Below are 18320 nucleotides of genomic sequence, written 5' to 3' on the forward strand. Positions count from 1 at the left end.
TATATTTAAGTTAGGGGGGGTTAGGGTTAGACTTAGGTTTAGGGGTTAATAACTTTATTATAGTGCTGGCGACGTTGTGGGTGGCAGATTAGGGGTTAATAAATATAATGTAGGGTTCAGCGATGTTGGGGGCAGCAGATTAGGGGTTCATAACTATAATGTAGGTGGCGGCAGTGTCCGGAGCGGCAGATTAGGGGTTAATAATATAATGCAGGTGTTGGCGATCTCGGGGGCGGCAGATTAGGGGTTAATAAGCGTAAGATTAGGGGTGTTTAGACTCGGGGTTCATTTTAGGGTTTTAGGTGTAGACATAACTTTTATTACCCCATAGGAATCAATGGGGCTGCGTTAGGAGTTTTACGCTGCTTTTTTGCAGGTGTTAGGGTTTTTTTCAGCCGGCTCTCCCCCATTGATTCCTATGGGGAAATCGTGCACAAGCACGTTTTACCTGCTCACCGCTAACGTAAGCAGCGCTGGTATTGAGGTGACATGTGGAGCTAAATTTTGCTCTTCGCTCACTTTTTTACGGTTAACGCCAGGTTTCTAAAAACCTGTAATACCAGCGCTGTGTGTAAGTGAGCGGTGAGCATAAACTGCTCGTTAGCACCGCACAGCTTCTAACGCAAAACTTGTAATCTAGGTGATTTGGTTAAACACATCGATTAAAGACACATTGGTGAGCACTCTGTGTTGCTAATAAGTAGATGGAAATTGTTAATATAACTAATAAAACAATTATATAAAGCAATAATAATAACTGATACCAATTAAGAGATACTTATATTTGGGTGCAAATTGGAAATTAAAGGGACAGTCTACTCCGAGATTGTTATTGTTTAAAAAGATAAATGATCCCTGTATTACCCATTCCCCAGTTTTGCTCAGCCAACATGGTTGTATTAATATACAATTTACCTCTGTTATTACCTTGTATCTAAGCCTCTGCAGAATGTCCCCTTATCTCAGGAATATGTATTTTTCATCTATTGACGTGCATGTTAGCCAATTAGTGCTGTATCCTGCACAACTCCACTGGAGTAAGCACAATGCTGTCTTTATGGCCCACATGAACTAGCAGTCTCCTGTTGTTAAAAGCAAATAAAAAATCATGTGATAAGAGGCTGTCTGTTGTAGCTTAAATTTAGAGGTTTAAATTTTATAAAGTATATTAATATAACAATGTTGGTTGTGCAAAGCTGGGGAATGGGTAGGAAAGGTGTTGTCTATCTTTTTAAACAATAACATAACATCCCTGAGGGAAAAATGAACATCATAATTAAATACTTAGCATAAATATTCATAGAGTGCAAACGCTACAAATGTGCAGGAAACTCACAAAGGCTAACAAATCTAAATAAGCATTTATTTTTTATTTTTTACAAATTAATACTTTAAGATGCCTCCTTCAATCATATTAAAGGGACAGTCTACACCAGAATTGTTATTGTTTTAAAAGATAGATAATCCCTTTATTACTCATTCCCCAGTTATGCATAACCAACATGGTTATATTAATACACTTTTTACCTCTGTGATTACCTTGTATCTAAGTCTCTGCAAACTGCCCCTTATTTCAGTTAATTTGACAGACTAGCCAATCAGTGCTGACTCCAAGGTAACTCCACTTGTGTGATCACAATATTATCTATATGACACACATGAAATAACGCCCTCTAGTTGTGAAACACTGTAAAAATGCATTCAAATATGAGAGCGGCCATCAAGATCTAAGAAATTAGCATATGAGCCTACCTAGGTTTAGCTTTCAGCTAAGAATACCAAGAGAACAAAACAAAATTGGTGATAAAAGTAAATTGGAAAGTTGTTTAAAATTGCATGCCCTATCTGAATCATGAAAGTTTTTTTTGGACTAGACTGTCCCTTTAAATAACAGTGCTATTTTAGTATAAAACTGTCTGGTTTATTACAGTTACCATTAGACAAAACATATTTTTTTCACTAGAAACAGGAGTTAAGAAGCAGCAGCTGTAAGACCGCTGCTCCTTAACTCATCCTCCACCTCTGAGGCGGCAGACAGCAATCAGCCCGATCGGATACGATAGGGTTGATTGACACCTCCTGCTAGAGGCCGATTGGCCACGAATCTGCAGGGGGCGTCATTACACCAGCAGTTCACTAGAAATGATTGTACGCTGTCGGCATTTATCGATGTGCGGTGGACATGATCCGCTACAACGGATCATGTCCGCCCGCACAATGATAATTCGGCCGAAGTATCAGATGTATACTGATGTATACAAACTTCAGATTGCTTCTGTTTGTATAATGGGTCTTTTCATATGCAGGGGAGGGGGAGAGGGGGGAAGATTTGCTCTCAGCCCCTTTCAGTGGGTGTCCCTGCATAACCTCATCAACAGTGCTAAATTGGGAGTTTCTAAGTAAGTTTTTAAAAGGTTTTATACTGGATTTTTATATCAGTATCTGTGCATATTCTTCTTTATAGTAGTGTCTATTACATGCTGTTAAATAAAAATTGGTGTATACTGTCTTTTTAATTTTTATGTTAAACCACTGTTTATTTTCAATACCTTATGACTATACATTTATCTAAGATATATTTAAGATTATATAATTTTACGCTTTAGTTTTTCTATGTTCTAATCATTATTTGTTTCTAACAGATGAACCACTGTGCTCCCCTCAATGTCTCAGTGATGAAGTATGTGTTTATATTTCATATGTGGCAACCTGCATCTGTAATAAGAATTTGTACAAGACCCAGAGTAAGTCACTGCTCTTTAAAAAGAAAATATTATTCACAGTTTCACTGTTCAGTAATCACATAATACTATTAAATGGTTTCATTAGATAATGTTTTATAGATTATTTTTTCCTGCATATACAATACAAAAAAAAAAAACACTTGTGTTAATGAGATTATGCAAATCTAAAAAAAGTTTTTATTCTATCATACCTCTAGGTAAATAGTCAGACCTGGGGCGAGATTACATTTACGGCGCAGGCTTCGCCATAACTGCTGAAACCTGCGTCACCTGTAATTTCTCCTCACACATTGGGGAATAACATATACGGCACCGGCAGTTCATAAAGTGCTGTAAGTCGAGTAAACTAGCGATGTCCAGAAATGTGCGTAAATACAAATTTCTGGAAAAGCTAGTGACTTACTGCACGTTAGAAACTGCCGACGCCTAAGTTTCTAATCAGCCAATAGGATTTCAGTAGCTCTCATCCTATTGGCTGATTTGAATTTGAAGAATCAAATCAGCCAATAGGAATGCAAGGGACGTCATATTTAAACGCGTACCTTGAATTCACTATTCAGTGTACGGCGCCGATCATATGAAGAGGTTCCTCCTGCTCCATGGCTCCGCGGTCCTGCTCCACACTCATCCACCGGCTTGGTCCTGGATGAAGAAGGAAGACGTCCCCAATTGGAAGATGTCGACCTCTTCTCTGCCGGACTTCTGGAACGTTGAGTACCTATTTAGGGGTTAGACTTAGGCTTTTTTTTTTTTTTTTTTTTTTTACATTAGGGATTTATTGGGCACTCTTAAAAGAGCTGAATGCCCTTTTAAGGGCAGTAAAAGAGCTGAAAGCCCTTTTAAGGGCAATGCCCATACAAATGCCCCTTTAGGGGCAATGGATAGTTTAGGATTTTTTAGTGTTAGTTATTTTATTTTGGTGGGTGGGGGGTTTTACTGTTAGAAGGGGGACAGTATTTTTTAAGGTAAAAGAGCTGTTTAACTTAGGGTAATGCCCTACAAAAGGCCCTTTTAAGGGCTATTGGTAGTTTAGGGGGTGTTTTTATTTTGGGGGGCTTTTTTATTCTCATATGGATTTGGTTTAGTTTTTTTATTTTTGATAATTTGGTTTATTATTTTATGTAATGTTAGACTTTTTATTTTTTATAATCTTAGATTAATTTAATTTTGTTTTGTTTTGTTTTTGTTTTATTTTTACATAATGTTATCTTTTTTATTTTAATTGTAAATTAGTAATTTTTAATTTAGGTAATTGGGAATAATTTAGGGGGTGCTAGGTAAGGGGGCTTAGTAATTTAATTAGTTATTTGCGTTGTGGAGGTTTGGCAGATTAGGGGTTAATAGATTTATTAGGAGTATTGTGTTGTGTGGGTTTGGCGGATTAGGGGTTAATAGTTTTATTACGTTTTTGCGGTGTGTGTTAATGACGGATTAGGGGTTAATAGTTTTATTAGGTTTATTGCAATGTGGGTGTATGGCGGATTAGGGGTTAATTTATTTTTTAGGTTTATTGCGATGTGGGTTAATGACGGATTAGGGGTTAATACATTTATTAGGTTTATTGCGATGTGGGTGAATGGTGGATTAGGGGTTAATGTAATTATTAGGTTTATTGCGATGTGGGTTAATGGCAGATTAGGGGCTAATATATTTTATTAGTTATTGCGGTGGGGGTTGGCGGTTGACAGGTAGATAGACATTGCACATGCGTTAAGTGTTAGTTTTTTCAGCCAGTTACGGGAGTTATGATGCTCACATTTTCAGCGTAAGGCTTGCTGCGCCTGCCTATGTGTGGCAAGGTGAAAATGGAGTAAAATTTCTCCATATTCGCCGTGTAAGTCCTTGCGCTGAATATGTGATACCGATTTGCAACATAGTTCTATATTAGCTTATGGGAGTAAAATTGCGGGCGACGGGTGAAATATACACGCAACATTTATATGCGGCGCCATATATATGTGATACCAAAACCACGTAAAAACCGATGTCGCTGGCTTTTGCGGGCAACGCCGCAAAAGTAATCTTGCCCCTGTATGACAATGATCACTCTGAAGGAAGAGTTGTGCGACTGTAAATTGCATACAGCAAGATAATATGAGAATATGAGTGTTAAAACACAGGACCCCATTTATGAAGCTGGGGATGCATCTTTGGGGCCCAAGTGTTGCACAAGCAAGCCTGAAACGCTACTTGAGTAGCTGCAGTTTTAAGACTGCTGCTATGTAACCTCTCTTCCACCTCAAGACTTGCAGAGTTAAGGAACCCTGATCAGGATGATTAACAAGACTCGCTCATGCATTGATGTCTGCACAAGATCAGGGGCGCGGCTGCAGAAGCAATTGCTTGTTTAATGTTAAAGGGGGGGACCTTATCTGTCTGAGCTTTAATAAATGTATCCCACAGTATTAGAAAATAAGAATGTTTCTTGTACATAGAGTTAAAAGAGAAGCATGCAGAGAACTTTGAGAGCTGGGGGAATCAGAGATCATTGTATGTATGAACAGCTTTTAAACCAGACCTGTTCCGCCTTTTTCTCCAAGGGCTGGAGACTTAATGGGTTTTAAAGGGATACTAAACCCAAATTGTTTCTCTAATGATTCAGATAGAGCATGCAATTTTACACAACTTTCTAATTTACTCCTAATATCAAATTGTCTTTGAAAAGCAGGAATGCAAAGCTTGGGATTCGACACTTGGGTTGCGCTTGCTGATTGGTGGCTAAATGTAGTCACCAATAAGCAAGCACTTTCCAGGGTGCTGGACCTAAAATGGGATGGCTCCTAAGCTGTACACTAACTCCATAAATTCTACTCACTGTTCCTGATGTCCGGACATTCATCTTCCTCCAGGTTGTGAGAAGTCTTCATCCAGACGGCGACACCTTCATCCATCTCGGGGACGTCTTCTATCTTCATCCCGGAGGAGCGGAGCTATCCTGGAAGGAGAAGACATCCTGCGCGGAACATTCTCTTCATATGGTCACCGCCATACACTGGAGTTGAATGCAAGGTAGCCGTCTCAAAATGGTGTACCTTGCATTCCTATTGGCTAATTTGATTCTTCAAATTCAAATTGGCCAATAGGATGATAGCTTCTGAAATCTTATTGGCTGTTCAAAACAGCCAATAGGATGAGAACTACTGAAATTTGAACAGCCAAAAGGATTTCAGTAGCTCTCATCCTATTTAGTGTCGGTGATGTGTTTAGACTTGTGGTTTATGTTAGGGTGTTAGGTTTAAACGTAACATTCTTTTCCACATAGACATCAATGGGGTTGAGTTACGGCGCTCTCCATTCCACGATCGGAGGTGTGAGTTTTTTTCTAACACTCTCTCCCCATTGATGTCTATGTGGGAAAGTGTGCACGAGCACGTCAAATCATCCCTTGGCTTTTGTGCAGTATGAAGCTTAACGCACCATAATGCACAGCACAAGGAGGCTTTTCAGTAACTCGTAATGGCAGTGCTATGGAAAGTGCAATAAGTTATTTTCGCACCCAGTTTAGCGCAAAACTTATAATCTAGGTGATTATTATTAAATATTCTCCCTGATACAGGGCTAGATTACAAATGGAGTTCTATTTATCACTCCTGCTCGAGTGTTCACTCCATTAGAAATAAGCTTTTTGTGCGCGTCGGATACCACATGTGTTACAAGCTGAAAGCAAAAGGTTTTCGATCGCGTGCTAACCCGACATGAACAAAAAGATGAAATTAGAATATCGCAATAACATTAATGCATTCCCCCATAGAACTTAATCGAGTGGGAATAGTGGTTAAAAACACCCAACTCGCATGCAAAACCAATCGCATTTTCTCAAGTGCGCTAACCCGACATGAAAATATTAATATTTCACCTTCCAATGTTCTTCACTTACAAGATAATGTTCTATTTATTCTTAAATACATATTTTTATATATGTGTGTATATACCTATACATCTATTCCAATATTTATATAGGTATAGATATGGATTTTACATGAACAGTATCATATATATATAGAAATATATATTTAATAATAAAAAGGACATTCTTTTCTATGTGAAGAACATAGAGTGTTTCACAATTTAGATTTTAAATTAAGCTGTGTTCAGGTGTGGGTGTAACCCAGACAGTACTTAGAATAAATACCCTTTGAGGTACCTTGTCAGATATATAATGAAGTAGCTTATAGGTAACAGGACTTGGAGGGAAAAAAGAGGGGGGGGGGAGACAGCAAAGTATAAATAAACCAAAAATGAAAAACAATAATTAATATGTCTTTCTCGGTTAGATATAACCCTTCTTCTAATGTGTAGGGTTTTGATGTCAATGACAGAGAAACAGATAAAATGCAGGACATAAACGTTCAAGCTTAAAGCTATCAAAAAGTCCCATTTTCATACATACAACCTGACAAGTGGTACCATTAAGTTTGGTTCTTACAGGGCATTACTGTGGAAGTGCCAGCCTTGGTGGCAACAAATTCTCACCCAGTTATTTTTCTGGCAAGTCAGAGAGCCTTAGATACTGTCGTTAGCTGGGACCAAAAGCAAGCTAAAAAGAAATCCTGCTTGTTGTAGAAGAATAAGCTGGGTATATGCCGGTCAATCCAAATAAGTGTGTAAGAGACCTTTCTAAATGATACTAGGAATAGAGTCCATGGCAGTTCCCCAAGTGATTTGTTCTCAAAACAATCGTGAGTAGCTGTTATATTGTCGACTTTCCACACTTGATTTTGCCAGCTCAAAGCAGAAGTAAGTCGATTGCTTATCAACCGTTCATATGGCCCTTGTAGGCTAGTAGGGAAAGTCTCTTTCTGGCTACCATAAGCGGAACAAACTTCAATGGAAGACACACAGCCCGCCTTCTCAGGGGCATGTATACTGCTTGGGAGGGTAGGTAGCATACACAGGTGCACCATAGCGTTGCCACCACCCTCAATCATGATAGCCGAATCCATCTGGGGATCTTCAGCAAGACTGCCGGCTGAGGGAGGATTAAACACAACTTTCTCAAAAGCAGTTCAGAAAGTGTCTAAGAGATTGCTGAACTCCACTACAATAGAAGCAGCTGGCACCATAGTAGAAAAAAACAGTTTTCTGGTAGCAATTACAAGCAATATTGTTCAAAAAACGGTACAGCACAATGGTAGATAATGGTGGTTGGGCAATCTGTAGATGGTTCCACACAACACCCCCAAAGGAATTCAATAAACTTAAAGAATACAGCAGCACTCACCAATTAACAAACTTCCAGATTTATGGGGACACTAAGGTGAAAAAGACAACGTTTCGGACCTCTAGTCCTTAGTCATGTCAGTACACATAATGCAAATATCACACCTTTATAAAGGGGTAGGAATACCTGACCCCGCCTCTAAGTTTAACCCATTCCAGTCATAATCACAACTATATTCTGTTTGATAGACCAATGCAATAAAAACTGCACCACCTAGTGGCTGAAAGATACAAAATACATACATAATTACAAAAGTAACAATATTTACAAAATATACAGTTTATACCAATGTATATACCGAGTACATATCACAATAATTTCATAATATAACATAGCGCAAAAAAGGCACGTAGTTAAATAAATGAAGACAAAAAGATCATATTCTTTATTTATACCCTAGGACTGCAGGTTTCTAACTTATTTATCCAAAATACCTATTATTGCTTCAAGTATAATTCTTTGTCACCTCCCCTTCTGGGAACAGCTATATGATTAATGATCTAAAAGCTTAATTGGCAGATATTGTGACCTGCCTGAATAAAATGTTCTGCTACTGGATTTTTGATCTTTTTTGTTCTAATATCAGATCTGTGTTTCACTCATCCTATCACGGACCATTCTTGTCGTCTCACCAAAGTAACTCTGCCCACATGGGATTTAATCATATAAATGGCATAGTTGGTAGTACAAGTGAAACAGACCTTTGATATTATATTTCTTACCAGTGCGGGGATAGAAACAGTATCTGCCCTTTGTCATGCTATTGCAGCTTGAACACCCCAAGCAAGGATAACAGCCTAGATTTTTTTCTGTGATGTATGTTTGTGTGTTTGATTTACTGGAACCTATGTCAGCCTTAATTAATCTATCGCACAGATTACTGCTTCTCTTTTATGCTGGCATAAAACTAAACTAGAATGACTTGACAGAAGGGTTACAGGTACTCCGAATGTGCCAGTGTTTTATTAATATGTAATTTATCTTGTTACTTAAATTGTTATAGTGAGTGAAAAAAATAAAAGATCTTGATTTTTCTTAAGCTTAACTTTAGGTTTGGATAAATCCAACAATTTTTCTCGTTTTGTAGATGCTATCTCCAAAAATTCTTTGTCTACCAATTCAGTAGGGTAACCCATAGATTTAAACACCCATCTCTAAGAGCCTTTGTTTAGCTAATGTTTCATCAGATACAATTCTCCTAACTCTCAGGAGTTGACTGCGAGGCAGCAATTTTTTAAGGGTCTCATGGTGAAAGCTTTTAAAATGTAACAAATTGTTCTTGTCAGTGGGTTTCACATATAAGTGTGTCTCAAAGCCATATCCAGATTTATAAATCTTAGTATGTAGAAATTCAAGGCTCTCCTCACTATATATCAGACTAAATTATATGTGTAGTTGCACTATTTAACTGGTTTACAAAGTCCCAAATGGAACCAATGTCGCCCAGCAATTACAGGCAATACAAATAGGATTATTGTGCAGTGACATGCAAGAAAACACTTCTCTCAATGGTAGGTTAAAAAATCGCAGAGGGGGGGGGGGTAGTTGAGGCCGCCACCACTCTACCACCTAGGCCTCTATAGATGTTCCAGAACAAAGATGCTGGGAGGACAGAAAAAGCTATATTCTTTCTCTGCATAATTTGGATAGTCCAAAGGTTTATAGCAATGGTAGGGATGGAACGATGGTCCTGAGAATATAGGTCGATTAAAATAAAGCTATCTCCAGCACACAGTTTTGCAGCCTTTCATGGCCGCCACTCAGAAGCTCGCCCCAAATCTGTAAGTTTAGCAAATACATATATTTAGCAATTACATTTTTATTAACCTGTTGTTTTCCAAAACAATAGACATATGTTTGTCTCTCTAAGGATTTGAACACAGGCATTATCGATAGTGGGCATGAGTGTTTGCTGGATTTTAGATTTAGCTATTTTTTATTAGTATAAAAGTACTTATTAATTTTTTTAACTTAAATTGATTGAGCAGGTGGTAGCGTTTGTCTGTTTGGTAACGTTGTTTTCTAATGGCATCCAATATGGCGGGGTATTGTCAGTATGTTTTTCCCTTGTACAAAACAAGTGCTTGGTAATAATATTAAAGGGACATCAAACCCAAAAAATTTCTTTCATGATTCAGACAGAGAATACAATTTTAAACAACATTCCAATTTAATCCTATTATCTAATTCTAAAGAAATAGCAATGCACATGGGCGAACCAATCACATAAGGGAAATATGTGCAGCCACCAATCAGAAGCTACTGAGCCTATCTAGATATGCTTTTCAGGAAAGATTATCAAGAGAATGAAGCAAACTAGATAATAGAAGTAAATAAGAAAGTTGTTAAAATGGTATTCTCAATCTGATTCATTAAAGAAAAATTTTGGGTTTAAAGTCTCTTTAATGTTTAAATTAGCAGCTGAACAGGGTCATTTTCAATAGAATTATGAAAAAAAGTGCTTCTAATATACAATGAAAATGGCCGACTGTGATTGCATCAAATTTGAAAAAGGTGCTAATCTGCTGCCATTAACCTGCAGATAATTATGAAATGCTAGATTATGCGCAACCCATATTTTATTAAAACATTTTCAATATATGCTCTTTGGTGTTTATTTCTATAAAAGTTAACAGTGCATTAAATGATGGCTTTTTATTTTTTTATTTAAACTATTGCAGACTTGATCCCATCACTGACCTGTAATGCTGGTAAAATTCTCATCTCTGTCAGCAAATGTCTTCTGAGCACCCGAGGCTATGACTACAACAATATCTCTCTGATTGACAGTAGCTGTGCTCCATCCTATATTGAGGTGATCAACAATAGTGCTGTGGTGATTACTGAGGTGAAAACTATGAGAGGATGGTGTGGGACACTAATGGAGGTAAGAGGTTTATCTAGTAGTTTCTCAACTTTGCTGCATGTATTGTAACTTCCAGGTTTACTAATAGGGCAAGATGAATCAATTTAATTATTGTTGACATCTAATAGCATCCCTCATTTTTGGCTAGATTACAAGTGAAGTGCTAATTAAAGGGACACTAAACCCAATTTTTTTTCGTTCATGATTCAGATAGAGCATGCAATTTTAAGCAACTTCCAAATTTACTCCTATTATCCATTTATCTTTGTTCTCCTGCTATCTTTATTTAAAAAGCAGGAATGTGATGCATAGGAGCCGGCCCATTTTTGGTTGGGTTATGCTTGCTTATTGGTGGGTAAATGTAAGCCTCCAATAAGCAAGCGCTATCCATGGTGCTGAACCTAAAATGGGCTGGCTGCTAAGATTTACATCCCTGCTTTTAAAATAAAGATAGCAAGAGATCAAAGAAAAATTGATAATCGGAGTAAATTAGAAAGTTGCTTAAAATGTCATGCTTTATCTGAATCATGAAAGAAAAAATTTGGGCTCAGTGTCCCTTTAAAGTTTCCGCTCAATATATATATATATATATATATATATATATATATATATATATATATATATATATATATATATATATATGTAAATATTCCAAATAGATGCACTCCATATAAAAATGTTCATCAGTGCCACGGTGCTGTATAATAAATCCAAAAAGTTTAGCAAAAATAAGCACTCATTGGTCTTTGCAATAAAACTTCACATTTAATATATCAAGATTAAAAATAGAGCATAACGTTTCGAGACCACATTGGTCCCTTAGTCAAATGCAGATACAATCAGGTAAGATTGTTTGATTGTATCTGCATTTGACAAAAGGACCAATGTGGTCTTGAAATGTTATGCGCTATTTTTAATCTTGATATATTAAATGTGAAGTTTTATTGCAAAGACCAATGAGTGCTTATTTTTGCTAAACTATATATATGTGTGTATGTATATATATATATATATATATATGTATATATATGTATATATATATATGTGTATATATATATATATATATATATATATATATATATATATATATATATATATATATATATATATACATACATACATACATACATCTTTAGACATATGTATGTATCTCTATGTTAAAGCCCTTTGCCGGCTTTTTTTTTTCTAACACCTGAGATCCATATAACTTTTGTGTGCAATATTTATTTTAAATAATTTTTATATATCATCACACGCTTGCCTACTTGTTCCAGACACATTTGTCTGAAGCAATGAATGTTGGGTATATTTATTCATCATAGATTTATTTAAAATAGTTTTCAAACATTCTGAAATTTGAAGTTATACATGAATGTTACATTCCCTTATACATATGGGGAAATTTAACATTTCTTTTAAATGAATGATACGTTTAAAATACATGAATGTAATATCTGTTTCATAGAAACATTCAGTGGTTAGAATTTAATGTCAAGGAATATATTGGGCGCGATTTCCTATACGGCGCAGGCTTCAGCGCAAGGGCTGCAACCCGCGCCGCCCGTAATTTCACCTCGCACATCGGGCTATTACATATAGGGCGCCGGCAGTTCATAAAGTGCCGTAAGTTGGATAAAATGATGTCCAGAAATGAGCATAAATACAAATTTCTGGAGTCCCCAGTGACTTACGGCACTTTAGAAACTGCCAGCGCCTAAGAAAAGTAAAGAAAATAACAAATCTTCCGTAAAAGTCTAACACGCCTCCCAAAAATAGGCCCGACATGTAAAAACCCCTATATCCGCAATCCCCCCTCTCACTGCTACTAATAAATGTATTAACCCCTAGACCGACGACCCGCCACAACGCAATAAGCCTAATTAAACTATTAACCCCTAATCTGCCATTAACCCACAACGCAATAAATCCATTAAAACTATTAACCCCTAATCCGCCATTAACCCACAACGCAATAAACCCATTAAAACTATTAACCCCTAATTCGCCATTAACCCACAGCACAATAAACCCATTAAAACTATTAACCCCTATTCCGCCATTAACCCACAACGCTATAAATCCATTAAAACTATTAACCCCTAATCCGCCATTAACCCACAACACAATAAACCTATTAAAACTATTAACCCCTAAACTTTATTGCATTTTGGGTTAATGGCGGATTAGAGGTTAATAGTTTTAATAGGTTTATTGCGTTGTGGGTTAATGGCGGATTAGGGGTTAATAGTTAATAAGTAATTGCGATGTGGGTTTGATGGCGGATATAGGGGTTAATAGTTTAATTAGGCATATTGCGCTGTGGTGGGTTGTTGGTTTAGGGGTTAATACTTTTATTAGTTGCACTGGAGGTTTAATAGCGGATATAGGGGTTAATACACTTTATTAGTGATTGCGGTGGGGGGTTGACAGGTAGATAGACATTGTGCATGCTTTAGGTGTTAGTTTATATTTTACATGGCAGTTACGGGAGTTACGGTGCTCCCTTACTCAGCGCAAGACCTGCTGCGGCTGCCTTGTTTGGCGAGGTGAAAATGGAGTAAAATGTCTCCATTTTCACCACGTAAGTCCTTGCACTGAATATTGGATACCGATTTGCGACGCGGTCCCATGTTAACTTATGGGAGTAAAAATTGCGGACAACGGGTGAAATATACGTGCCGCATTTATATGCGGTGCTGTATATGTAATAGCAAAATCGCGTAAAAAACGGCATATGTAATGGAGCCCATAGGCTTAAATACTGTATAATTCTCACAATCTTTGGCATGTGGATTTGTTATATAACCTGCATCTTTTTTCTATCTACTGTTTTGTTAAGACATTTACTTATTATGGGCTAGATTACAAGTTGAGTGTAAACCAGTGTTTCTCAACTCCAGTCCCCAAGTACCCCTAACAGGCCAGATTTTCATGATATCTGAACTAGAGCGCAGATGAAATAGTCAGCTGATCAGTAACCATGTTACTAACCTGCTCTAATCCATCAGTTGATTAGTAACCATGGTAACTAACCTGCTCTCACCCACCGAGTTATTATTTCTCTTGTGCTCTAGTTCAGATATCTCATTGGGAAACCTGAGGTCTGGAGTTGAAAAACACTGGCGTAAACAATAGAGAGGGTGCATTATCTTGCGATTGGCTTCATACAAATAGTAATGCACAATCTTACAAGTGGGTGGACAAAAATGTAAACAGATTTTAGCGTTGCCAAAACTTTTTTTAGTGCATCTTATATTTTTAATGGATAGTGGTGTTAGCAGACTCATTGCACTCTTATTAGAAGTGGTCAATTAAAGAGACATGAAACCCCCCAAAAAATTTCAATGATTCAGACAGAGCATACAATTTTAAAAATGTTTCCAATTTACTTCTATTATCAAATTGTCTTTGTTCTTGTGGTATCCATTGTTGAAGAGATACCGAGGTAGGTAATGTGCACATGTCTGGAGTACTAAGGCAGGAAATAGTGCTGCCATCTAGTGCTCTTGCAAATGTATAACATCCTTGCTGAACTGCTGCCATATTGTGTTGCAGACACGTGGACGCTCCTGAGCTTACTTCCCTGTTTTTTAACAAAAGATACCAAGAAAATCTGATAATAGAAGTAAAATGGAAAGCTGTTAAAATGGTATGCTCTATCTCACTGGTTTTTAAACCTGTCCTCAGGCCTCCTAAACAGGACAGATTTTCAGGATTACCTTGGATGAAAGCAGGTAAAATAACCATGTTTATTAATTTGCTGATTATTTCACCTGTGCTCTGGTTCAGATATCCTCAAAATGTGACAGGTTTGAAAACCAGTGCTCTATCTGAATCATGACATTTTTGGGTTTCATGTCCCTTTAAGTGTTGCGCTTGTGCACAGCCCAAAATACCAGACTTAAAAGACCTGGGCCTCCATTACATATGCAGCGTCGCCCGCAAAAGCCGGCGACGCCAGATTTTACACGATTTTGGTATTACATATACGGCGTAGCATACAAGTTACGCGAGTATATTTCACCCTTCGGACGTATTTTTTTTTACCCATAGACTAACATAGAACAGACGCGCAACTTGGTATCCAATATACAGCGTAAGGACTTACGCTCGCAGAATTCATAAAATCTACTCCATTTTCATCTCGCCACAAATTGCAGGCGCAGCAACCCTTGCACTGACTAAAAAAGCAACGTAACTCCCTGGAAGCCTTAACAAACACATACATTTAAGCAGCATCTCAAGGTTAAAGGGACAGTATACTATGATATTGTTTTTTTAAGGTTTATTTGTGTATTTGAAATAGTTTGAAGCCACAACATAATCAAATGGATTGAGCTTGTAGGTACTTTATCACATTGTGGACATATACTTGCTTATTTACTTTAAATTTCTTCTCAAAACAATCAACAATACTTGGAGGAGAGAACAATGGGAAATCATAATTGTATTACCTTCATCTCTATATATATGGGTTTATATATGAATTTTAACTATCATAATTACGTGTCACATTTTTATATGAAATCGCGGTTCATTTTTACGAGTGTAAGCCTAATTTGCATAAAACTACTCTTTATTGACACTTTCCGTGGATAAAATACTGGCGTAAGTTATTTGCGACAACTAAAATGTGTATTTGTGCACATTTCAGAAGATCGCCAATTTGTCCTACTTACGCCAGTTTAGCATCTAACGGCGCAGTATATGTAATACCCCGATGTGCGAGGTGAAATTATGGGCGGCGCGGGTTCACATGCTTGCGCCGAAACCTGCGCCGTATATGTGATCGCACCCCTGAAGTAAATGATTATCGCTTGCTAGTTTGCATAACAAAACACCTGAACATGTTATGGAAATAAAGGATTTATTTATATTTAGACTTAATGCTTAGGAAACAAAGGTTTAATAATGACAAGGGATATGGTATGTGGGAAGGGGTCAAAGGTGTATGTGTGTGTTAAAACAGTATTGCACAAAAATAAATGAAGAACTCCAGCACTTAAAGAGACATGAAACCAACTTTTTTCCAATTTACTTCTATAATCAAATTTGCTACATTTTCTTGGTGTTCTTTGTTGAAGGAGCAACAATGCATTAGTAAGCCAATAACAGTAGACATATATGTGCAGCCACCAATCAGAAGCTAGCTCCCAGTAGTGCATTGCTTCTACTGAATCTACCTAGGTGCAGTATGCTTTTCCACAAAGGAAAGTAAGAGAACAAAGCAAATTTGTTAGTAGAAGTAAATTGGAAAGATGTTCAAAATTGTATGCCCTCACTGAATCCTAAAAGAACATTTTGGGTTTCATTTCCCTTTAAAGGGACACTGAACCCAATTTTTTTATTTTGTGATTCAGATAGAGCATGCAATTTTAAGCAACTTTCTAATTTACTCCTATTATCAATTTTTCTTCATTCTCTTGCTATCTTTTTTTGAAAAAGAAGACATCTAAGCTTTTTTTTTATTCAGAACTCTGGACAGCACTTTTTTATTGGTGGATGAATTTATCCACCAATCAGCAAGGACAATCCAGGTTGTTCACCAAAAATGGGCCGGCATCTATACTTACATTCTTGCATTTCAAATAAAGATACCAATAGAATGAATAAAATTTGATAATAGAAGTATATTAGAAAGTTGCTTAAAATGTCATGCTCTATCTGAATCACGAAAGAAAAAAAAAATGGATTCAGTGTCCCTTTAAGTTTTGAGAATTTGGATTGTAATGAGCCAAAATGGACTGAAACAATTTAAATATTGGGTTATTTTTCATAAAACGGAATATAAAAAAAGTGCTTCTGAAATACAATGACAATGTCTGACTGTGATGCATCAATTTTGAAAAAGTATAGAAAAATACTCTAGTGGCAAGAACCGTCACTACAGTACTTGTAAGAGGCGCCTAGGGTCAGGGAAAAAGAACCCTTAAAATATAATATATGATATGATATAATACAATATTATACTAATAAGCTAATGATAGACCAATAGATAGAAGTGAAAAATTGTAAAAATATATATATAACACAGAAAAATATATGTATAAGTATACAAACTAATAGTCCAAAGGGTGGTAAATTATGGTGAGGCAGTCCTTTATTTTAGTACTGGATTGTCCCAGATGATGTTGCTCTCATACAATAGGCCGCTCCTCTAGGGTGTCGTGCCGTGACACAGGTCCAGAAAATCTAAAGAAATAAAAATAGAGGGCGCCACATAGTGCAGATCAAAAGGTAATTCAAATGTAAATACTGGAATGGTAGAAGAATCCTACTCACAAAGTGTAAAGCACAGATGTGCAATACCAGCAGTCCGGAACCACACGTCGTCCGGTAGACCAGTAGGTAGAAGAGGAATCCTCGTCTCGCCAGGGAGAGTCCAGAGAAACCACAGAGGAGTTCTGTACAGCGATGGTCAGTCCCACAAGTCCAGAGGCCTGGGAAGAGAGTCCACAGCTCCAAAAAGGAGGATGAGTCCCAAATTTGGGAAATAATGGTCGGCAGCAGAAAGAGGGTTGATAAACTAATTTAAAAAATTTATTAAAATGATAAAAAACAACAGCAACGCGTTTCTCAGTGTAACACACTGTTTCATCAGGCTATATACAAACACACTCTAATCTGCCATATTTATACCATAACAGACCAATCAGGCTGCAAGAAAAATTACACTCCCCCAACAGGTCATACCAAAATACATGGGGGTGATAGATTAAAAAGATATATCAGTATAATGCATAAAATGTATATATAATACATAAATACTGTGCTTTCTCCAATGTCAACAAATCCATAATTATGAAATTTTAAAGGAGGTGGAGAATAACCAGGAATTGCAGCAAAAATTCAAGACAAGATTAAAAGAACCTGTAGCACTCTAATAAGGGTACCTTTCTAATCCTTGAGAGACAAACTAACATAGATAGTATTAATGAGCTGCTTAGTTAAAATTAATTTCATGATATTAATATTTAGGATATTGGCTCCTAATAATGTAATGAAATAACAGGGAGAAATCAATTTTATTAAAATATTTATTCGAATTCATGTATTATTAGTACTAGCATGTTTATGTGATGTCAGGTGGGCAGAGGCGTGTCTAGACACGTAAGAAATAAAAAGTATCCAAAGTTTGAGAAAACGATCTCAAAAAAACCAAACAAGTAGCACCATAAACTAGCACCAGAGTGGATAATAAAACTCACAAAACAAAACTTGTATGTTGGAATTTTAATAAACACCACTATCGTGGGTCCTAATAGTGTGTGTAGAGGACCTTGGTTGCCATAGCGATAAGAGGCATATAATCCCAAATTAGCATATAGTGATGTCATTGTTTATGGGGGTGGCCAGTCACAAGGAAATACAATTCACTGCCCGTAGTGTATATTCACGTTGATCGCAACAGTGTCAGATCACTAGTTTAACTACACGGTACATGCGCTACCACACAAGCCTCGCCATCAGGTGTTAAATAAATGTCAAG

The 18320-nt window shown here is 36.9% G+C and overlaps 1 protein-coding gene across 1 annotated transcript in view; it reads left to right on the plus strand.

Annotated features, from left to right (window-relative positions):
* LOC128653573 (uncharacterized) overlaps positions 1–18320 on the plus strand; it is a 261458-nt gene that overhangs the window by 103973 nt on the left and 139165 nt on the right. Inside the window, exons 10-11 of the mRNA XM_053706954.1 lie at positions 2643–2744; positions 10647–10852. Coding sequence (XP_053562929.1) covers positions 2643–2744; positions 10647–10852 — 308 coding nt within the window. The remainder of the gene's footprint in view (positions 1–2642; positions 2745–10646; positions 10853–18320) is intronic.

Source organism: Bombina bombina, chromosome 3 (assembly GCF_027579735.1).
Source record: "Bombina bombina isolate aBomBom1 chromosome 3, aBomBom1.pri, whole genome shotgun sequence".
Lineage (NCBI taxonomy): Eukaryota > Metazoa > Chordata > Amphibia > Anura > Bombinatoridae > Bombina > Bombina bombina.